At 47.8% G+C, this 23,168-nt stretch overlaps 6 protein-coding genes across 6 annotated transcripts; 3 read left to right on the forward strand and 3 right to left on the reverse strand.

Annotated features, from left to right (window-relative positions):
- Positions 1–864: 864 nt before the first annotated feature.
- DFL_007990 (uncharacterized protein) lies at positions 865–1,533 on the forward strand (the record flags this gene model as incomplete). Its single annotated transcript, XM_067637658.1, has 2 exons — positions 865–1,055; positions 1,143–1,533. The coding sequence occupies 2 exons, from the start codon at positions 865–867 to the stop codon at positions 1,531–1,533; spliced, it is 582 nt and encodes a 193-aa protein (XP_067489153.1).
- Positions 1,534–4,623: 3,090 nt separating this feature from the next.
- Positions 4,624–7,105, forward strand: DFL_007991 (uncharacterized protein; the record flags this gene model as incomplete). Its single annotated transcript, XM_067637659.1, has 4 exons — positions 4,624–4,645; positions 4,703–4,805; positions 5,006–5,504; positions 5,579–7,105. 4 exons carry the CDS (start codon positions 4,624–4,626, stop codon positions 7,103–7,105), a joined length of 2,151 nt encoding a protein of 716 aa, XP_067489154.1.
- A 681-nt stretch (positions 7,106–7,786) lies between these two features.
- DFL_007992 (uncharacterized protein) lies at positions 7,787–8,670 on the reverse strand (the record flags this gene model as incomplete). Its single annotated transcript, XM_067637660.1, has 4 exons — positions 7,787–7,902; positions 7,976–8,135; positions 8,215–8,571; positions 8,668–8,670. The coding sequence occupies 4 exons, from the start codon at positions 8,668–8,670 to the stop codon at positions 7,787–7,789; spliced, it is 636 nt and encodes a 211-aa protein (XP_067489155.1).
- Positions 8,671–9,047: 377 nt separating this feature from the next.
- DFL_007993 (uncharacterized protein) lies at positions 9,048–14,221 on the reverse strand (the record flags this gene model as incomplete). Its single annotated transcript, XM_067637661.1, has 6 exons — positions 9,048–10,445; positions 10,500–10,659; positions 10,717–12,188; positions 12,257–13,249; positions 13,327–13,719; positions 14,204–14,221. The coding sequence occupies 6 exons, from the start codon at positions 14,219–14,221 to the stop codon at positions 9,048–9,050; spliced, it is 4,434 nt and encodes a 1,477-aa protein (XP_067489156.1).
- Positions 14,222–15,663: 1,442 nt separating this feature from the next.
- On the forward strand, positions 15,664–16,742 carry DFL_007994 (uncharacterized protein; the record flags this gene model as incomplete). The annotated part of the gene is made up of 5 exons (XM_067637662.1): positions 15,664–15,771; positions 15,836–16,099; positions 16,155–16,362; positions 16,425–16,530; positions 16,604–16,742. The coding sequence occupies 5 exons, from the start codon at positions 15,664–15,666 to the stop codon at positions 16,740–16,742; spliced, it is 825 nt and encodes a 274-aa protein (XP_067489157.1).
- A 950-nt stretch (positions 16,743–17,692) lies between these two features.
- DFL_007995 (uncharacterized protein) lies at positions 17,693–18,100 on the reverse strand (the record flags this gene model as incomplete). Its single annotated transcript, XM_067637663.1, has 1 exon — positions 17,693–18,100. One exon carries the CDS (start codon positions 18,098–18,100, stop codon positions 17,693–17,695), a length of 408 nt encoding a protein of 135 aa, XP_067489158.1.
- Positions 18,101–23,168: the final 5,068 nt, after the last annotated feature.

The raw sequence follows: 23,168 nt of genomic DNA on the forward strand, positions 1-23,168 counted from the left end.
TGTAGCACACGTTCCGCTGACTTTTATAACGGCACTATTGCAAATAATTATACCACATCCATAGAAGTCCGGAAGAGGCACCACTTCAGATATAGCAGATGCCGCAGAGGGTTATTGGATCCCGATTGACAGGATTCCGGATGCATTAGCCAAGAGCTGGGTCACGACAGGGCTACCTGGATTAAACCCCATAGATTGGAAGGTGAGACAATGGGCTCTCGAACGATAAGGACGGCTCCGTCCCGTGCCAAAGCTGCAGAGACAGGGAACAGTGACTTCGGTTGCAAGAAGATCTTGCCCCATCTGTGAGAATTTCCCGAAGTGCAATTGATAGTGCAGGGGGGGACTTCATGGGCCATCAGCTGAACCTCACCGGAGGGAACTTTGAACCCCCTCATCCTAAACCTAGCGTTAGGCTGGCCAAGAGTGACCACCTGCGCCGAGAGAGACGCAGTTGTTGAAAGAAGAATGTGTATGGATTTTGTGGCAGGGTATCGACAGGCTCGGTGCCTACATTTAGACTTCTGGTTATTCTGAGCCGCTCGGCCTTACCGCGAGGTCGGGCTTGATGTCCAGCTTTGGCTTCTACCGGTGGCGAGACGTTCTGACGAAATAACTCTCCAGGTCGAAATCAGCAGGAGGTACTCTCTGCGTGTCCATTTGGACGGAAGAAGTAGGTTCTGCGCTGCTGCTTCCATGGCCTCGGCTGGATATCAAAATGATGATGAGATTTAATGACCACAAGGTATAAAAGACTCGGTCCGCCCCAGTGATGGTAGGGTCACAGAGCTTGAAGATACAATAGCATTCCACATCAATTGTTCTCTAGAGGTATATCCGGAAACCCGCCTTTTATATATCAAAATGCAATTCACTACTGCTGCCCTGGCTGTTTTCGCCGCTGCTGTCGGAGTTGTCTCCGCCCAGCCCCCACCACCCCCACCCCCACCAACTAGCAATCTCGATGGCCCATTCGCTCTTCAGCTCCGAGGCCCCAATCCCAACTGGAATGATAAGTTCATCTCCCATACCCAGACCGGTGGCGCCTCCAACTTGTAAGTTGTCAATCCTTTAGTTATATGTGAGATATAGCATCGGTTATATTATCTCGTCGCAGCTACTGACGATAAAGTCTACTATAGGGCCGTCCCCGACCGCAACTCCGTCAACTACTTCCTCAATACCACCGACAAGACCCTTGTCTACATCCCATGGCCACGACCACGTGGTTCCCGAGAGCAATACCCCTTCGTTGTTGGCACCAACTTGGCCTCCAACGTTGGCGGCATCTATGTTGCTGACGATTCCGAGAAGGGTACTGCTGGCTGGGCTTTCACCCAACAGGGTATCTTGGAAGTCGGTGGATTGAACAGATTCCACGTTTGCACCATCCAAACTCCTCGTGGCCCAATCTCTGGCCTCGCGTGGCAATACGGCACTGCTCGACCTGATGTTGCGGACTGCACTCCTGTTGCTATTCGACGTGTTAACGTTCCGAGAGGGCTTGGCGGCCCAGGTGGCCCACGAATGTAATTCTTGTACTGTGGCTGTACGTAGGAGATTCATATCCCTTGATAGAGGACCATTGTAAATAGTTAGCTTAATCAAAATGTATATATACCAAGGTACTTCAGTACTTGGACCGGAGATAGCCGTGTTCCAGAATCAGAAATTGATTTAGAGAAAGCGAACTAGCAATCAAAGTAGATTAGATCAGCAAAGACGGCTCTCCGGATGATCGGATCCCCCTTGTCTACACCCCTCTCTCGCTCTTCCTTCTTTTTTCGTCTTGACGTACTGCGGGTACCATCAACCGAAGAATGGAGCTAGCGGCTGTCTTCACTGGACTGAATTCAAATTGATAATGATTGTCGTGTATGTATGAGGGAGTATTGGCACTCCTCACTTTGTGGCGTCTGGGTCTGTACACCAGCTGAATGTTCTTGATCAAAAACGTCAATATCTACTACCTAAGCCATTGGAGTTAAAAAACCCTAACAGGCTGCCGGATGGTTACTTCCGTGGCGCACCATTTTCGTGAAATTTGAGGGTTAGAGCGGTATCCCGATGTTGTATATTACGTACTGCGAGACCAGACTATTCCGACTGACGTATATCGTGTTGGTGTTGTAAAAATCTCAGATCTAGATGTGTTGTTTCAATGTCGATCGTTTGACCCCTCAACACATGACGGCTACCCGAGAATCATTTTGGTTTCTTCTTCACAGCCAAACAAACCGTGTGTGCCTGCATGTCTTGGGACAGATATAAGGTTGTTCGTATAAGCATCACGATTGTACAACAGGAAAACGATCGCAGGTATCACAGATCAAGAGGCGAGAGAGGGAGAGAGTGGTGTGAAAAAGGCATTTTTACTTTCCGAAGAGTTCTCGCGACCTGAGCCGAGCCGAGCTGATATAATGTGGAACATGGTGGAGGTCGCACGATGCTTGATCAAATCGATACTTTGACTTTCCAGTCCGCCATGATCAAATCCGGATCAAAAGTGGAAAAGCGAAAAAGCAAACTCCATGCTGCCTGCCCTGCTACCGTTCCTTCTCCGTGTCAGAAATGAACGGGAATGGACACACGATCATGGAAAATCAAGAAAAAGCTTGTCTGGGCTTGACTCCTCTCGCCTCCAGACTTGGCAGACTTGTCCTGATATCCCAGCATCATCATGGAGGATTCATGGGTGATACCGTCCTTTCTCCTGCGGTTCGAGTCAGTCTGGTGAATTCGTGGTCGTGGAGGCTCCCCCCTCTTTTCGGTCTTTGAAGCCAATTCTAGAGCGTCTCGCCAACAAACCGAACCTGATATTTGGGTGATTCGGAAAGAAAGAAAGAAAAAAAAGTATCTCCTGTCCTCCTCCTACTCCCCTCGTCATGCAGAGCGCTAAAATAGACCAGCTCTTGTTTTGAACGGCGAAAAGGGTAACACTAATTTGAGGGAATGGATGTTGTGTGAGTGGAGCATCCTTCAAGTCAAGGCCGCTAAATTGGCTGCACCTAGTCTTCTTCATTAGCCCTCTCGCTGGATAAGAGCGAGGCTGTTAATAACCCTCCTCGCCCACGTTTTTTCTCCCAAGACTTTCCCCCCTTTACCAAGACCACCTGCCAGGACGTCTGCTCCTCAATTTTCGATAACTTCTTGGTCTACCAAGGCCAACATCCACAGTCACACACGCGAAACACGGCATATAAGCTTTCTTGACATCTTTTCTCTTGCATCCGAGGACGGGAAAACTTTTGAAGCTTTTCTCCGGACTCGAGATCTCGAGCTCCGCACAAACTTAAATTTGAAGCGTCTCCTCACACTGCGAAATCGTCCTGCCTACAGACTTTACCTGCCCCAATTAAAAAAAAAAAAAAAAAAAGGTCAGTTGCAGGAAACATTAGCTTGCCGTCCGAGCAACCCCTCTTAGTTTTTGTCGTTGCTTCATTCCTTCCCCAAATTTACTAGCAGAGGTGGGCTTGAGCTGTCTCCTCCCTGCATGCATGCTCGAGAGACAGACAGGTATCAAAAGCTGAGATTTGGCTGCTATGAAAGCTCTGGAGCTTGAAGTTGTCTGTTTTGTTAGCCTTCAATTCCACTGCACTTCCCAGACTGTTCTGTTGCTTCTGTTGTGCGAAACCTTCAGCACCCAACTCACATCGTTTGATTTCTAGATACAGAGTGTAAGGAAATCTGAATAAGATTTTCCTTTCAACTGACGGACTTCTCTGACCCCGTCAAACATTCACAGAATCTTCCGGGTCAGCTATACCCAGGGCTGACACCTCGAAGCGACGGTGCTGCTTAAGTTTTTTGGCATTTGGCTACAGCCGCCAAACCGGCCAAGATATAGCAAAGCCGGCATCCAAGGAACCCGAAAAGGCTTACGCAGCCCAGAGTTCCCGAGGGAAAGGGAGGCAAATCAGATCGAAGCATTCGGGTTCTCAAAACAAACAAGTTACTAAGAAAGCCATCTTGACCACCGATCTTCTGCTCTTTATCAGCCGGAGCCTTGTTCCCACTTGGATGAGATCGCCTTATCATACGCACTATCTTTCGGCAGTACCGCAATCACCACGCCTTCTCTTATCCTTCGGCACAAAGTTGGTTTTCTTTGCCCGCTGGTTTTGTGGCTTTGAAAAGGGGGGGGTAATAACACCACATTTTGAACTTATCCGGAAGGGAAACTATTCGGCTATTGTTGAGACAGCAGCGTGACCACTCAGAAAAGTTTCGCTGTCTGCTTCTCTGCTTGGGATTTAAACCAGGTTTGGTGGACCGCAAAGGAAAGTCACGGCCTCTTTGTTTTGCCCGGACCAAGTCGCAAAATAATTGCTACACGGCAGTTGCCTTACCCCGTTGTGTCTGAACGGAGAAAAGAGCCTGCGGACATCATTTCTGTTGCCTGTTCCCTGCCCAGCCCTTTAGCTCTCTGTCCGATCTGTCATCAGCTGCAATCGCTGAAAAGTTCTTCCAAGTCATCTGCACCCTGGTCGGTTTCCAAGCCAGAGTCGCCCATACTTCGACAGCATTTCGAAGGCTTATTTCTGGCTAAGCTTTCCGTAATTTGTTTATTTCCTGTTGGCCATTCCTTCGATCGTTCATCCCCCGACCATTATCCTTACGTACATGAGCAGGCGGGATCACAGCTGTCAGTATCCTGTCGTTATCTCTGTCGTTAGCAAAAATCCAACTTACTTTCCCGCAGACCCAAGCGACTGGCGGAAACCTGCAGCACAGCATCCAAGATCTAGCGACCGATTGACGCCTTTTCAAGAGGCTTGGGCAATCTCCCTAAGACACTGGAATACGTACGCTCCTTAACAAAAAACTACATCCACTGATCGCAGTGGTTTCCTGGACGCGCGACTCCCTTCGTGGGATCGTTGCGGGAGAAGTTCACCTGACGCCGGTTCCAACTTATCCACAATACCAGTGGCCCGATATAATTCCGCACCATGTCGACACTGGGCAGCGGTCGACTAAACTCTCTAATCTCTCGGATACGCAGCTCTTCTAGTTCTCCTCGGTCGCCATCGTCGCCCACGCAGACACCTGGCCCCACCACCACCACCACCCCATCTACATTATCACAACTGAAACCTTCTCGTCGCGCTATCAATGACTTCTACATCAAACTCGACTACCCACATCGGCGGTATAAACCGGGGGAGCACATCACTGGATCAATCATTCTCACAACATCTCGCGCGACTCGAATAACACATCTCACACTGACGTTAGGGGGCAGCGTTATGGTATATCCCCACGACCGAAGGGGCCACAAGTGGGGGGAAGATGTTGTCAAAGATGTTACATACCGGGATAGTAAGATGATAAGAGGATGCAGAAGTCGGGGGACGACAATAGAAGGGAGACATAGCGGTCGGGGTGTGGTTCTTTTCGAAGAAGAACAGGTTATCGTTGGCGAAGGACGGTTGGGTGCTGGAGGGTTAGAAGTTGGCTTCGTGATCGAATTCCCTAGCAAAGGCGGAATCAATAGTCTGGATGTATGTTTCCTGCGTCCACCTTCAACTTCTGCCTGGGGGGCTCCCTACTGACATGACATTTTGCAATTCCGTAGTTCGAGAGAGGAGCCATCACATATCTACTAACTGCAACCCTTACCCGACCGACGACGATCCACACAGTCTCAACGTGCACAGCGGAAATAAAATTCTCTGAAAACATCGACGTTTCAATGTTCAGCCCTCCAAAACCGCTGACGATATCGATAGAACCCCAGCGGCCGCTTCGCCGACTGAAATCTTCGGGTTCTTCGAACGACTCCACAACCTATATCCAAACATTGCATCAACCGCCGAATCCATCCCCGCCCCTTTCTCCCTCTCTTCCCAAAAACCCCTCCAACAACACACCCTCATTACCGCCCTCCCCGACCGTTTCTGCACAGCCCCATCCCATGGCGACGATTGAGCTTTTGAGGCCCGCATGTTTACCTGGCGAATCAATACCTATCCGAATCACAGTATCACACAACCGACCGCTGAAATCTATGTCTGGTGTCATAGCAACATTATCGCGGCAATGCAGACTCGACACATTACCTCCTGCCGACAAAGTTCTCACTGCATCCTCCCTCTCGTTCTCGAAATCATGCGTCTCTACCTTTCGCAAAGATCTTGGCCAATCGATTACAGCGCTAATTGTCGACCCAAGAAGCCTAACGACCGTTATCAAAACTAGCGTACGCATTCCGGGAGATGCTTTCCCTACGATTTCCAAAGTTCCGCAAGGCGTACTCGAATTTACCTATTTTGTTGAAGTTGTGGTTGATCTTGGAGGGAAGCTGGCTAGCCGCAATGGAATGGGCGATGTCATCATGGATGGCAGTACCGGTGAGGATTTAAAACGGATACAAACAGAGGGAATCATGGAAACCGATCGCATCCGGCGAGAGAAAGGAGTTATCAGTTGCACTTTCGAAGTTGTTGTTGGAACAATCGATGCTGGGAAAAAGCGGAGGAGAAGGGACGAGAAATCGAAAGAAACACCTGCTGCTCCTACTTCTGCGCCTTCACATGCGTCTTCCGGGGAAACACATTCTGAAGAGTCGAGGACGGAGAGGGACGCTGAGAGGGATCAGACGGTAGCACAAGTCATGAACTTTTTAGAGGCGCCCGAATATCAAAACAGCACACGGTCTTCGCCCTCGAACTCGAGCACCACGCCACCACCCCCGATTCAACCACCTCCGATGATACCACCGACCCTCCCAACAGCAGGCGACGAAAAGGCACTCGCGAGGATGGCGGAGGAGCAGCTACTACCATCGGCTCCACCGATTTCTGGACCGAGTAACGAGGCTTCCGCACCCCCGCTTCTCCCATACGACCGGGGGGATTTATACTTTGTACCCGAATCGAGCGCTCACGGTGCTGCTGCACCGGCTTATGAGAGGCCGGATAGTGCTACACCGCGATCTGTATCGCAGCCACAGGAAGATAAAAGAGAATTGGAGAGGCAGCGGCTACTGAATGAAGCCAGTGCGCCGCCTGTTTCGGCTCCAGAGATTGCTGGGCCTTCAGCACCTGATATTGTTGGTGAGGATGAAAGTGATCCTAATGGGCTTCCTCGTTATATTCGATGAAGAGCTCTCTGCTCACTCATTTTCCCAGCATCATATTTTGGATTTTATCATTTTCTGGGTTTTCTCCACCAGGGTTACCTTGGCAGCGATTTTTCCCTTACCCTCCGGTTTTATGCCACAGCGATTTGAATTTACACGGCGTGGGGCACAGGTTTCCTTCGAGTTTGGCGATTTTCCAAAGGGCTTCATATATCTTTTATTTTGTTTTGGCGGCGGGGAAATAAGAACACACGTCGATTTACCCGTATATTTCTACGAAAGATGTAATTTTTATTTTTATTTTTTACCTTTGTGAGTCCTGTTTTAGCATCTGGCGTTATATATCATATCGGTACTCTAAGATTTTGATTTTTGGGAAAAAAGAATCTTGTCGTGGGAGCTTAACTAAAGCAGAAAAGCTTGTTCTTTTTGTGTATATATGATTTTTTCTTCTCGTTCTTTTCTTTTGTTATAGGTGTGTTTTTGTGATTTGATCATGAGCCCTTGAGAGCTCGGGGTTTAACTAGTTAATCTCCCAATTGAATTCATATTGGAAGGAGCAAGACGTGGGGATTTAGCGGTTCCCGGTGTGCACCTTTTTTGTCAAGATGGTTGAGTTTTGCGTTAGGCTTTGTAGGATTTCTCGATGTGATGGGAGTGATGTTGATGGAAGGGAGAAGGTTGAGGTCAGTGTTAGACTGACTATTCGACCTCCTCGAGCTCCTCTGGAATCCCCAAGCTGGCTTTGAAGGCTGCGATGTCGGAAGATATCATTCCGGCCGTTCCCTTGAGATAGCTGTCTATTGAGTAGATGTTGTCTGTAATTTATCATGCATGCTGGTCAGCGGTTTGGATAAAATGCCAACAAGCTTGGTCAATATGTAGACTAACTGGTATGTTCGTTAGCTGCGGTCTTCAATAGCAGTAATAGTTCTCGGAGGCGGTCGATATGAGCAGGGTCGTTGTCGGCGTAGAGGGCTAGTTCTTTCTCTAGTTCTGCCTTTTCTTTCGAGAGGGTTTGGAGGTCTTTCATCATCTTTGCTCGTTTAGCCTGTGGATATCAGATCGTGTCAGTGATCAGGTACCTATATCCAGGAACTGATTTCCGATATATATATATATATACCCACCTTCTCCTCTCCACCCCCCCAATTCTTCTCTTCCTCCCCCTCAATCTCCTGCTTTACTTCCCCCACCCTCCCCTCCAACCCCCTAACCTCCTTCTCCAACCCCTTAACCTCATTCTCCATCTGTCTTTTCTCATCACCCTTAAAACACCAATACCAATTCCCACTGCCGATTTTTTCGACTCGGATTTTGTTATCGTCGACGAGGGCGGCCAAGTAATCTCTTACTTGCATGCTTGAGATTCCTGCGGCCGTGGGGAGGGATTTTTCGAGGTCTTTGATTGAGTGTGGGGTTATTGGGGGTGTGGAGAAGAAGGCTTCGACGAGGAGGAGTTTGGCGGTTGAGGGGTTGAATTTCGGCTACGGCATGGGGTTAGTGTGTGAGATTAGGGTGCGATGGAGGAGGTGATAGTGGTTGATGGGGTGGGGGTTGCTTCTACGGATGCGGAGACTTACCATTGTTGATGACGGGTGGTTAAGGAGGTATCTATGGACTTCAATGGTACGGTATACATATGCTTTACGAAGGAGCTAGGGTGGTTTGTGAGAGGTGCTGACGATGCATGAGGTATGAAATAGATTGATCGTGGGAAGGTATAGGATGTTGCGGAGGTCTGGATTGATGTCGTGTTGAGGAAGGGGTATGTGGGAAGGCCTAAGTGGTAGATTGTCGTCTGGCTCTACACGCAACCGCACTTTTGAAGACTCCCTCGGTAGATACCTATCTATTTTATCAGAATTCGAATTCATCGGTATTGACTTGCTATGTATGTATAATTACTAGTAAGGTATCACATAAAATTAGCTAGAAGAATATATACTACTCCCGAGATATCTCAATAATCTCCATCAAAATCCTCTCTCCGAATCTTACTCCTATCACACATCCCCCTGAACACCCCCTCGCTCTCCCACAACCTCACCGGCGTATCAACCTCCACGATCCTCCCCTGATCCAACACCACAACCCTATCGTACGTAATAATAGTCCTCAATCTATGCGCAATACACAACACCGTACTGGCTCCAAACCCCTCAGCCATTGTCTTCTGAATCTTTCGATCCGTCTCTTCGTCTACGCTACTTGTTGCTTCATCGCAGATGATGATACGGCTGTTGCGGACGAGGGCTCGTGCTAGTGCCATTAGTTGACGTTGCCCTAGCGAGAAGTTCAGACCTTCTTCGATGACGGGGGTGTCGAGGGTTATTCTTTCTTTTTTCTTTTGTTGTTGTTGTTGGAGGGGGGCGTCGGTGGGTGGGGTGGTGATGCCGGTGTCTTCGGGGGGCGTGCTTAATTGGTCTGTTGAGGAGGTTTTTGTGGAGGCGTCTAGCTGTTGGTCCTCGGGGAGGATTAGATAACTTTGTCTTAATGCATCCCAGAGTTCTAGATCTGTGTGTTCTTCGAAGGGGTCGAGGTTGCTTCGAACGGTGCCTTGGAATAGTGTGGGGTCCTGCGGGATGATGCTTAATTTGCTTCTCAGATCTTGCAACCCGATTTTGCTGATGTCTACTCCGTCTATTGTAATAGAGCCCTCGGCGAGTTCGACGAGACGGAACAGAGTGCTCATGATGCTGGATTTTCCGGCACCTGTCCTACCGACTATACCTATCCTTTCTCCGCCTTGAACGTGGAGGTTTAGACCGTGGAGGGCTAGTGGGAGTCCATCGCGATATCGCATCTTTACGTTGTCGAAGATGATTTCACCTTTTTCTGGCCAAGTTGGTGATGGCGTGACCGAAGTTCGGAGGGGCGATTCCTCTGGTAATTGAGTACCGTAGTAATGGATTCTTTCGGTGGAATTCATAGCGTTTTCGACTTCGGCTAGCTGTCTGACCATAAATTGAATAATCCCGTAGACTCCAAGGATATAACTTAACACCAGGCCCGAAGTCGAAGGGTTTGTACTGTATCGGGTTGCTACAACGAGAATAACAGTGGTGAGAACCAGGCCGGTGGAAACGATATCAACTCTCATGCCAAGCCATCTTTGGTTTGCAAAGGTGATGAAGTATGCGGAGTTCATTTGGTTGATTGCGTCGTTTACCGCGGTTTTGAATTGACTTTGTAAGCCGTAGGCGCGGATTGTGGCTGTACCGTTCAGGGCTTCGCCGAACCGGGCGAAGACGTCGGAGCGGAGGACTGCTTCGTGGCGTTTCACTTCGCGGGCGGAGGCGCGGTAGAAGCCTGCGGCCCAGAAGAAGAATATGCCGAGGGGGACGAGGGCGATCGCGAACTATTTTAGGAAGTTAGTGGGATTGGTTTTGGGTTTCGGGGGGGCGGTACATACCCAGGGAAAGTAGACGATTATCATGACGAAGGTGCATAATATGGCGGCGAGGGTGAAGAAGTACATCCTCATTGCGTCGGTGAGGTTGTTGTCCATGACGTCGACGTCCTTGGAGAATCGGTTGACGATACGGCCGAGAGGTGTGGTGTCGAAGAAGGACCTGCGTTAAGTACCGGTTAGATCATGTACATAGGTTTTAGGTGAGAAAGTTACGCACATTGGAGCTCGTAATACTCTTCTCATAGCCTTCTTCATCAAGTTCTTACTGGATTCGGTACCGGCCATGGTGAGTGTTAATGCGAAGATGAACATGAATACTGCCTGGGCGACACCGAGACCGACGTATCCTGCGATATAAGATCCTTTCGAAAAGTGGTATCTACCGCTCGTCCACCATGATAGCCATATAGTGCTAAGGATATTGGCTGTCTGAGATAAGAAGAGGAAGAAAATGACAATAGGCGCAACAATGAACGATCCGCTTGCTTTGATATATGCATAGTAAACACCCCACCCGACACCCTTCGACGCCCTTTCTTCTTGTTGCATGAGACCCTGCGCTTTCTTCTTTTTGGGCTTCTTCTTTTCTTCGGGTGCACCGATCTCCTGGTTTTCTTCGGCCTTCTTCTCCGGAGCTTCCTCAGCAGCTGTCATCGAAAGCATTTGCTTGAAATCTTCGTTTGTAGCCATGAGTTCATCGAATGACCCGACTGCGCTGACTTTGCCGTCGACCATTAGGACGATCCTGTCACATCTATTGAGGACGTGAAGTTGGTGGGTTGCGAGGATGCGGCATTTGTCTTTTAGCAAACCACCGATTGCTTCATTGAACATATGACGTCCGACGTGGGCGTCAACAGCGCTGAGGGGGTCGTCGAGGAGGATGATATCCGAGTTGTGGTAGATAGCTCGGGCAATATTCATCCGCTGTTTCTGTCCGCCACTGACGGTGATACCACGTTCCCCGATCTCTGTCATATCTCCGTTGGGGAATAGTTCAAAGTCTGGTTTTAGAGCGCATGCTTCGATGACCTGTTCGTACCAAACAGGGTCGAACGGACGGCCGAAGAGGATGTTTTCTCGGACGGTGGTGTTTTGGATCCATGCTGATTGGGGACAGTATGCCATGCTAGCGCCTTGGGTGATGGTCCCATTCGTTTTTCGCATGTCACCTGCGAGGGCTGCTAGCAACGAGGATTTTCCAGAACCGACGGTACCGACGATGGCAAGGAGTTCGGTCTTTGAGATGTTGAGATTGATGTTTTGGATTGAGAAGGGGTGGGGTTCTTTTTCTTTGGATAAGTTTTCGTCGGTTTGAACGGCAGGCTTTTCGGACGTGACTTTCGATTTGTCCTTTTTGATCCTTTTTCCGTCTCTGCCGATTTCTTCCTTTTTGACGGGAGGGGTGGTTTCCCAGGTAAAAGACGCATCTTTGAGGATGAAGGCTTCCTTTTGGTCGAGATCTATGGTCCGCTGTTCAGGTTCGTCTTCTTGGAGGAGGTAGGTTTGGATTCTTTGTAATGAGAGGAAGGCGTCAATGCATTCTGCGATGACGACGGGTAGGAAGTTTAGTGGAAGGCGAAGGGTATTGAAGAGGGTGATTGATGCAAAGATCGTGGCGGGGTTTAGGGCGGGGTGGAGGAGCGAGTAAGTGACGAATGCAAGGATGGAGGCGAAGACCGGGAGAGACTATATGACCTGGCATCAGTACTGGAACTTCTAATTCGCGTCACGTAGATAGAAAAGATTGCACTCACCATAGACACAGCATTAATTGCACTTCTGATAGCCAACAAGAACTGGATAGATCGGACCTCTCGACGCCGCAAGGTTCCTAGTTCTTTCAAGAAACTCTCCTCCCAACCGAACAGCTTAACGAATCTAACACCCTGGAGGATTTCCTGCATCAGGCTGACCCGCTTATCCGTGATATGGTTCATGGCTTTTCTTTTCTTAGCGATCGTGGAGATAGCCTTCATGAGGAAAGGAACAAGGACGAAAAGTAGCCCCAGACCGGCTAGAGCCGAAACCCCGAGGTTGATAATAAGGAGCGCTACACAAACGGCTATCTGGATGGGTGCAGTCCACATCATGTGACTCCAGGAAGACGCCTGGTCGACACGATATGTATCCGTTCCCATGAGATTGACGATTTTTCCATTCGGATACCCGGGCACGGCGTCTAATAGCGCACCTCCTTTAGCCCGCTTCAGTCTGTTTTTCTCTTCCTTTTCCAGCATTTTCTTTTCTTCGGCGGTGAGTTCTCGTGAGTCGTCGGTGCCGGCTAGTCTACCCACTGCCCTTGCGCGGGAGGAAATTGTGGTGCTTTTTTCGTATATCATGCTGATCAAGGATGCTCGAGCCATTCCGCCGGTTAACATTCCTCTGTACAGGAATTGGTTTATACAGATACTGGCACTCCATTGCATTACCACCAGTCCGATCGCTAGACCGATACCCCTCCCGAGAGGCTCGGGACGCCGAAAGTATGCATTTTGGACGAAGGTAATGAGGTAACGCAGCATTTGCGGTGTGAGGATCAATAGAAGGTCGGCCGTTATTCGGCACAGACCGGCGGTCCAGTATGTATGACGGAAGACGTGGTTTAGGGACATGAATAGAGGGTATTTGTCACCCCGCGCGGCACGTTTTTTGAATTCTTCTTTGATTTTGGCGACCGATGCTTCTACTCGGCGTTCCGGGGCTAGGACGGGGATGTCGTTTAGTTCTAGGGGGCGGTTGTAGCCGACCTATATTACATTATATCAGCGAAGTCCCTTATACATAACCATGGCTATAGGTTTATAAGATCGAATTGGTTACTTACGATCATCAGTTCATTGATCCACCAGAAGGACAGCTTGGAGAGAAAGTTCGCGTCCTTCTCTGGCGAAGTAACCCGAACATCAGGTACCGGAGGGGGTACCCTCGATTTGAGAGGGTTCCGCCTATACCACGGCTTCGATTTCCTGAGATCCTTCTCATCTTGAGGTTCTACGATCGTGGATGCTACGGTTGATCTTGTTTTTTCGGCCGCGAGTTTGGAACCTAGAGGTTCGGCTTCGATTTGCTTTTCGACGGCGATTGCATCGATGTCTGAGAATGACCGTCCGACTTTCTCGTCGGTGAGGATATCGGAGGGTTCATTTTCGGCCGGATTGTGGTTTGGCCTGGGAGGTTGCGAGGAAGCCACGGTGAATGGGGTTTGGGCGAGCGAAAGCTGCCCGTTGTTTCTTTGTTCGTTTCGCGTAGCTGCAGTGCGCTAGCTATCCTGTTTGGGCCGGGCCGAGGCTGAACTTTCGCATTCGTTTCTTGGAGGTCCGGGTCGACGTTTATTCGATTCCCTCAGCAACTTCGAAGATACTCTGGGGAATTTTTGAACGGGGAGGGCAAGAATACTATAGCAGACACGGAGAAAGTAAGTGCCGATATTTTTTATGTTTTTTATTTTTAAATAGGGAAGGTGGAGACCAGTCGCAAGCTTGTACGTATGTGTATGTGCGATTACTAAATCATGGAGGAAACAACTTTTTAACCCGCCGATATCATGCGCCGACCCTCCGATGCAGAACGGTTTTTCGAAGACAATTCGACAAGGCCTAAAAGCTTAAGTCTATCCGGTGCTGTGCGTCAACATACTAAGCTGAATTGGTTCGTATATTGTTCGTATTCGGATATCGGCAGGGCTGTTGGTTGTCGAGTACCAAGGGTGACCGTTCCATTGCGTGGCTAGGGCCGTCTGAGATTTCGACCGTTGTCACTACTTGCGGGATTCGATTATGGGATTCACCATACAGAAACCGTTTCCTCGCCATGGAGCTATCGGTTTGCACCGAGGTCTGGAAGAACCTACAGCAGCATTAATATCAAATGGGATTTCGATGAGCCCTTATCGCTTTTTGTGAGATGGTGCGATACGTAGCATCGACGGGATATGAAATCGGACCTTGCATATAGGACTTGGCCCTCGGTAAAGCTTGGAAAGAAGCTTGGAGGCTGAAAGGTTAAGCCCGATCTGGCTACCTTGGTTTACGGGACGGGTTTTCCCCGGCCAATGACAGACGTTTCGTCTCCACCGAATGTGATGGCCGAACTTTATTTGAATCGAATCTATTTCTCAGTACTGCGAAAGGCTGGCGATGGTTTGAGAATGTCGGTTATGGCTTCAATTGTCTCGGTTGGATATTATGAAGCTGTGATCTACTTGCGCATATACTTTTTGTATATGGATCCCGACATCGTGGTTCCAATTCAACTGTTCCGCGTGTGCTGGAAGGATCGAACATTTCCAAGTCGACCCGTGAGTCACACATGGTCCAGCAGATGGTACCTGTACATCTGATGCCGATTTATCCGAACATGTTGTATTTATCATCGTGAGGCTTCAATGGATCGATGGTGCCATCGGTCGTTATCTCACGTGCCGAATGCCCCATCCGGGGTTTATACTACTGCCGCATGTACCGTTGATTAACTTGAGATATTTGTACCGTTGACTCAAGATTCTGGAACGAACAAGCTTTTCGAGGCTATCAAGCTTAAACCTAGTGATCGGGTTTTGTTCCAATTAGCAAAGTGAGTCTTGAATTGTTGTATCTCCGAAGTCCGGTTGTTAACTCCAATGTTGGGGTTGATAACTCCGGGGGCGAGGTCTTCGTGTCTACGTAGAACCTCGGTGATGACTCTGAATCGTAATTCGACGAATCGATTCTAGGTGCTTTCTTATGTCGGGTTAGTATTGGCGATAAGGTTTGGAGGATTTTGGCGGGCCGTATACGTATATTGTTTATTCGCTTGAGGTCATGTTTGCCATACAACAGTATATGACCGTATATGGGCATGCAAAAATGTTCTTGTTCTGTTTGAAACAGCAGAACTATCAGCTAGGTATAGATCCGTTCTTCCGAGTATATACCTCGACTTTATAATCGTCTGGGTTTTCACACGCGCTTCTTGGTCACCCGAAGCTTCAGGAGTGTTAGAGCATAATATCGACAGATCTGACATGCGGCTCTGTTTAAGACAGGGAAATGCGTTGGCAGATGATGTCGGCGAAATGACATCATAAACGCACATTTTCAATGCTCTTTTATTGCCACTCCGTCGATATCATCCCATTCATATATTCATACTACACCGCAACGGCAGCAACAATACCGCAAAAATGTCCACTCCAGAGAAAATCAAATCCCTTGTCCGGGAAGAAGCCCAGCAGGCTATCGATATCTCAAAAGATGCAGCAAATTCGGGTTCATATCTGTTCCCCATTCGGGTATTATTCCATTGATCTCTCGGAATCACATCCGGCGGACTACAGATACTCATTACCTACGTAGGGAATATACCACTTCCTTCGATACCCTTCCCTTCAACAGCCTCTCTGGCGCAAGGTTCTACCAACAGTCCTCCTCTCTATCGTTGTTATCATCACGATGTTTGTAGTCACGTATCTTCCACAGGCCGCCATTCTAACATTTGTTGACGGGCCGATCGCGTTCGTCAACGCTGCTATGTTGGTTTTATCCGAGAGTTCGACGTTGATATTGTTGATTAGCAGGTGGTGGTGGATTGATGATGCTGCTGTTGAAGTTTTTGATGCGGTACGATACACTACTCCCCGAAAGATGAGAAGGAGTATGATTCATGGATGGATAGGTCTTGGTTCAACAAAATCAAACGGCATTGGTAGCGGCGGGTCGTGAGATCAGACCCATGCGAAGTTCCGATCCGATTAGTAAATTGGGGAAACGATTGAAGAAACCGTTTGGAGATGGGTTAGTGAAGAGTTTGATAAGATATGTTGTGCTCCTGCCGTTGAATTTTATACCGGTTGTCGGGACTATGGTTTTTTTTGTTTTGAATGGTGAGTTTTAGTACCCTGAACTGGTGAACGGTGGCGGGAGCTGATATTGGGGGATCGTGTAGCTCGAAATGTGGGGCCGGCGCATCATGCTAGGTATTTTCAACTTAAGGGGTTTTCGGAGACGGAGAGGAAGGATTGGGTGAAGAGGAATCAGGGGGGATATGTTGGGTTTGTTTTGCCCCCCTCCATCGTATCTTGATAGGTTTGAATGCTGATTGTGGGGAATATCGTGGTTAACTAGGTTTGGATTGGCTTGTGTGCTGTTGAATCTGGTTCCGATCGTTAATATTGTCTTTGCGTTTACTCACACTGTGGGTGCGGCGCTCTGGGCTGTCAAGTTGGAGAAGATTGAGGCGGGGAGGGGGAGGAAGGTTGAATAGTATCGGCCCCGGGGATTGTGATTGGACATGATGAAAGGGTGTTTGGATGTAATTATTCTAAAGGATGCTTCGGGGATAACATGAGGGCATTTCGATAGTGCGTGGCGAGTTTGTTCTTTGCCAGCGATTAGTTCTAGAGAATTGGCAGCACCCGTCTCGATCCTAGATTACGTAATTGGCCGAGTCCCTTACAAGGATTGGTCAGGAATCCCCTCCGCTATAGATTTTACGATGAAAGTCGTATTTTGATCGTGAAGATAATCATGTGTCTCTCCATACAAGTATCCGCGAACCTTCCCACTGCTCGCGGAATTCAATATAGCAGGTTTGGAAACTTGCCCACAGGCTAAATTGATAAGTCGGTATGATTTCTTTACAGACTTCTTACAGGGTTTCCTATAGACCTTCGGGACCCGATCCCCAATTTCTACTCCGAAGGCCTCTCCACGATAAAATTTATATAAAAACTCCGTTTTCCTCTTCAATCCTATATGCGTTAGGTGGGCCATCCCATCAAAAATTATAATTTTGGAAAACATCTTGGAAAAATTAGAAAAGGGGCCCCCAGAGTGAAGACCAGGGGTCCCCGAAACGAATGTTGGGGGTTGGGGGGAGACTCCTGATTTCATGAAGGGACCCGACCAATTCCCTGGTTCCAAGTGATTTACATGGTATTTAAATAGAGACGATGGGTATTCTCCGCTATGAAATAAATAGATTTACGACTCAGGTTATAACCAGAAGATGAAAAGTATACTTTTTTATGTATGGCTATCATTACTATATATGTTTCATGCTCCAAACGCCTAATTGCTAATAACTATGCTAAGGCTCCGTAGAAAATGCTAAAATGTTGTCGTGACATCATCAATATTATAACCCGTTCTTCCGTGTTACCATCCTCCTATTCCGACCCAAACCCCGGCCGAATCTACTCGAAAGCAGATCGCTTAAGCGTATTGCCAGACGGCATCCTTGATTGGGCCACCAGCGGGGGTGAACCCCAAGCAGTCCTTCTTGCACCCGGTTGGGACATCCTTATCCTTAAGCTTTCCCTTAACATCAACAAACACATTCCACGGACCGCTAGTCTTCGATTTCTCATCAACCGGGCAAGGAGGTGACTTTGCCCTTTGGACATTGTTTGGCGGGAGGGGGCAGTAGGTTGAGGTTTTCTTTCCGATCCAGATTTTACCGCTGTCAGCGTTAAGGGATTGGTAGTGGATTGGAGAGGCGGAGTGGAGAGCGAGGAAGCCGAAGGCGGTATCCTTTGGGAGGGCACGGGTTCCGAGATCGGAGGCTGGAGCGGCGGAGACGGCGGCGAGGAGGGAGAGGAAGGTTGTGACTTTGATATACATTTTGAAGAACGAATGTGTTGTTTTTGTTGGAACAACGAGTGCAATTAGAGTATCAGGATGATATATATAAAAAGGAGCGTCGTAGAAAGGTTGGTCTATTGTCTTTGTACATTTTTCCCACTAGTGTCAATTCAGTCTACTTTTGACCTTGTAATTTCCATTTGTTCACATGACGGTATGGAAAGTTCACCGTCGGGCTTTCAGCCCGGCGTTGCAGGAGAATGTTCCTCCTCAATGCAATAACGTAGTATTCCTTGGACAAAAACGGTATTCTTGGAGTGAAAAAGCTTAGTTGTGCAGGCGCATGTCCACCTGCCCTTCCGATAGGCTCGGCCCCTAATGCGTTCTTTGGGGTTTCTCGATTCGGCCTGAACGAGAGGGTGAACTAATGACGTGCAGTGTGGGAGCTCGAGTGTAGCGTTGCGGTTAGGATAAATCGGGCTGGGGGCTGAACGGACATTCTGGATTAGGAGAACTTCCTGGTGGGAGTTTTTAGGGGCCTGGACCGAACTAGTTTCTGCGCTCTGCGCGCATAGGTGAAACTTAATTTTTTTCTTTGATTTTTTGAGGAAGCTATTCTAGTTACAGACTGGTAGATACAGCAGGTCTAGAACGGCGGGCGAATGACTGTTCGGTAGTGGATCTATTTTTGGTGCTCGAGCGATGATACCCCGACCGCGAACATTCTCCGGACGATAGAGACTCGACTAGGCAAATTCCGGTAGGGCCCGCCGTTTTTGTTCTACCAACGTTCGTTCTTTGTTCGGTTGGATCTAATAACTACAATGAAGAATTGACGTCCTGATATGATCAGCTGGGAGAGTAGTGTTGCGTTGAGCTTTAAACTGAGTAAGATGTTTTGAGAAGCATGGAATTTTCGGGGGAGACCTTGAACATTTTTGGTCTTTTCAGGTACGGAGAATGGGGAAGAGGGTTACGCGGGCGGACAGGGGATTAGGAACGTTTACTTAGAGCGATAGTGTGGAACGTGGAATGGTGGACGGGTTGATACGTTAAGGAGTCGGGCGAATTTAATAGACGGGAATGAGCTCGACGGCGAGGAATAATTCTTTACTATGGATTTCAAGGCTCATTGTGTATATTGAGAACACATGCATGTCATGGAGTTAATAGTAGAGATCTGACTGCAGCGCTGATCGATTGATACTTCTAGAAATTTGGTACCACGTGGGTTATTCTGTCGACATGTCTAGCACTCCACGCTGAATCCAAGGTGTCGGCGGTGGTTAGCTACGGGTGCACACTTGGACATGTAGAACACATGCCCAAGAATTGAAATTTCTGGGCCGGTTTCTAATGCACATTGTAGCACATCCATTTTTCCTGGAAGAGGACTAGTAGTCGTCAGCAGAAGGTAACAAACTAAGGAGAAAGTAACGTCAGCCAGAGCAATGATATCTTCGACAGCTTGCGCTTGTTTCTAATATTTCCACTCTGCTTCGAAGATGGCTTTTGGGGTCAGTTGGAGATTTTGAGAAGACGAGGACAGAAAGCCCGAGCAATCTTCTAATACTATAAAAAATTTCGAAGATCTTTTTTGACACCGAGATTGATTAAAAGGTCTGGGGTTTCTCCGAAGACATCAATCAACTCGGTACCCTATAATCTCGCCGATGGAAACGACTAAGTCGCTCCCGTTGCATTGCTTCGAATTAAAGAGTCTGCGAGTAGCTTTCCCTCCGTGTTCCCTAATGAGGAGTAAGAAAGGCTTTAGAGCTTGAAATGTTGATTCGCAGCTAGTACTCGCGGATCTATGGTTGCAATTGGCTGGCTTGATCAATTGAAGGTATTGTAAAGCCCTTCCAACTGAGGATACCGCCTGACCATTTAGAAAGAGCCCTTCGCGAACTCGATGGGAGCGGCTTTGATGCTACTCCTGCGACTAAGGATATTTAAAATTTTAAGTATTAGCTTTCGTATTTAGCTATCATGGAACCGTTACATGACAAGAATGGCTCCATGGATTTTGGCTCGGCTTGGTATATATCTCCCGACTGTCCGATAATTCTTGAAGCTTGAGTAATCTCATAAGGAGATTTATATGCCTAGCCTTCGCATGAATCGCTAGACTGAAATTTTCATGCGTATCTAAGGATCTGCCAACTCACCGCGACCATGATTAGACTAGAAACTTTGAGAGGCACACACCGAGTGGTATCTATTCGCTAAAACCACTCGCCATGTGGCGGCCTTGTCGGGCTTTTCGATATCTTTATTTCAGATATAGCACTCAAAGATTCGGATATCATGATATATATCATCGCTATATACGTTATGACCTTGGACCTTGGTGATCGATGTTGGTGTCGCACAGTATGTACCTATGTAACGCTTCGTTACCGTCATACGAGAAAAAGGGGTTATCACTTAAACCTTGAGTTAGATTGCAGTTTTAATGAGACTAGTGACGGTTCTCTTTTCACAGGTTGACGTAGTTCTAAAGGCATCCTCGTGGATCTGGTGGTTGTCATTTGATATTTGCCATCTAGAGCTTTGGCCGAATGATATCGGCATCTAGAATGCAGGATGTGCACATGTATGCACCGACTCGACACGATGGATTGTTGTTTTCGCATCCCGGGTTTCCTTGTACCCGGAGGAAGGATGAATAACCAGGCTAGACGATGGGTAGATCGCCGTAATACCCAACCATTTCAAGGATCGGTCTGGTATAAGGCATTATGAAGTCGATTGCTGAGATTCTCGTGTGGCGAATTGTTACTGTAATGTTGACGTTAGTCTAAGATATACGGTGATATTGTGAGAAAAGCATCAAATATGAGCATTCGGCCGGAGTGTGTTGATCTCAGCAAAAGTAGATATGCCTTCCAAAGCATCTCCTTCTTCCTCTCGATCAACAAGTTCGTTTATCACAGGCTTCGCTCACACCCTTTCCAGCCACCATTCTTACTGCGCCGTTCGTAGAAACATTGAGGGATAAACGGCACGACTGAGAGGGGAGGCGAAGGGGCCCAATATTGTTGGATTCGAGCGCTTGAGTGGCCAAGAAAGCTCTGAAAATAACAGATATCTAGAGGGCCTTTGATGGCGCTATTCTGAATCCCGGTAGACTTAGGCATGCAATGATACTGGATCAATTTTCTAGAGATAACGGTGGCGAAATTAAAAGGTAACGGCCTTCCAGGATTCCGTGATCCATCGAAAGCCTCTCGAATTCTTAGGCGACGTAGTTTTCGTACCAACCTCTTCATTCGGCTTTGAAGATTCCGGTTCCATTGATACCTCGGGTGGTTGTGTTCGTGAAATGACTAGCTCGGAGATTGAAGGCTAGTTTTAGGGTTAAAGATCCCGATGTTTTGCTCTCTTGTATCCGTATCATCGGAACGGTCGATTCTCGGCACTGCGGACTGAAATTTAGTCTCATTCTTGATGTCTCGGGTTGGTTCTAATTTGATTGATGAAATCGGCAGAATATCCGACGGGTGTCGAATTACGAAACCAGCGAGCTCCAAGCTAATGATCTAGTGTCAGGAAATTCAGGACCGAGAAGCGAAATAAAGGCACCTAAGCATTTTATTCAACGTCATATGCCTTTAGATATCGAAAGTTGTCTTTTCATGAGATCTTGAATATCTTGAGCTAAATTAAATTACGTGAATACCTCCATCATGCGATGGGTCCGCGGCGCCTAGGCGCAAGATTTAAACAGCTTTAACATATCTTCGTCTCGATCGTCGACATCATCTGTCGTGTGTCTGACGTCCCGCTTTGTAGACGTTAGCTATAAAACTTCGTCTCGACTTCCTAATTTGCACAATCGATACCCCGTGGGGAACGGGAGCTAGTTCACGTCCATAGAGTGGCGTCATGATCCATTGTCCAGTAGTTTGGATTTATTAGTAGACTGGGGCCATGGACAGCCCAGCTGAGGATCCGTGCTGCTGGCGTAGAGGGTAGATGAGACAGGGTAACTTTGTAGATTGAGTTTTGGACACTGATCTTGAGAAGCATGGGTATTAAGCTTTTCGTTAAAGCACGTCGGGATTGATACCAGGTTTTTAAAAATCTTGAAATTACTTCCGTTTACGAGAGAAACTATGTTTTGAAATGGGTTGCAGTCTGAACATCTGTAACAAGCAAACGTTGGAGAATCAACGTTATCGTTGTTCGCTCGGCTAGCCAACCGGCTCCAGGTCAATCAGGAGGCTGGCAGTTGTGGATTTTCATATTTTAATCGTATTGACCCAAGAAAGTGGTCTGACAGATATGTACACATCTGCAAGTCCTTCGCCTTCAAGATGCCAAACCACTATCGCTTCGCTTGTCTCAGTCTCATTTACGTTCTTGTTTTATAATCAATGGGAATTCAATGGGAAAGTCGCACTTCTGGTTGCCATTTGTTGGATTTAATACATTCCTGGCCATTCGTTAAACAGAAAATCGAAATCACTGGCTCCCAACTCGCTTAGAGTGGGTCGGATACGCATGCACGATGACTATACATCGTCTCGAAATCCTATTGAAGTTAGTGGCATTTGAATCTATCAATCGCACGTGCTTATCCAGTGACACGGTCACATCCTGCCTTAGGTCCTTGCCAATATCCCCAGGCGGGTAACGGCTCCTTAACCCCGCAACCGAGCAATCGATGCTTTACTATGTAGGAGAATATTCTGGGACATCGAAATTGAATTGTTCACTTTGCTAGACTTTCGCTATTTGGACTGTCGGCCGGCCGCGCGCTAACTCTTTTGGCATTGCATTGATCTCGCGAAGGATGCATGAGCTCGCAACCTCTTACATAACCGTTTTTAAGCACCCGTGGAGGGAATATACCTCGGAAGTCGGTACTTCTATATGTACTTATGTGCATGCTGACATGGGTGGGTCCTTTGATCGACGGAGCTTTAACAAGTTCTGAAGCTCTGAAGTGGTTCCATACGTTGGGTTTGATATGTCGATACTATACTTTCTAATACTGGTGAGATATCTGGTATCGAATCTCATGTAATAAGATCTTCGCAATATGAGTTAATGGGGTCCCTATGAAAGTGGCTAGCCCGCGTTTACGGAGTAGACAAAATCC

This window comes from Arthrobotrys flagrans, assembly GCF_004000055.1.
Source record: "Arthrobotrys flagrans strain CBS H-5679 chromosome Unknown unitig_8, whole genome shotgun sequence".
NCBI classification, from domain to species: domain Eukaryota; kingdom Fungi; phylum Ascomycota; class Orbiliomycetes; order Orbiliales; family Orbiliaceae; genus Arthrobotrys; species Arthrobotrys flagrans.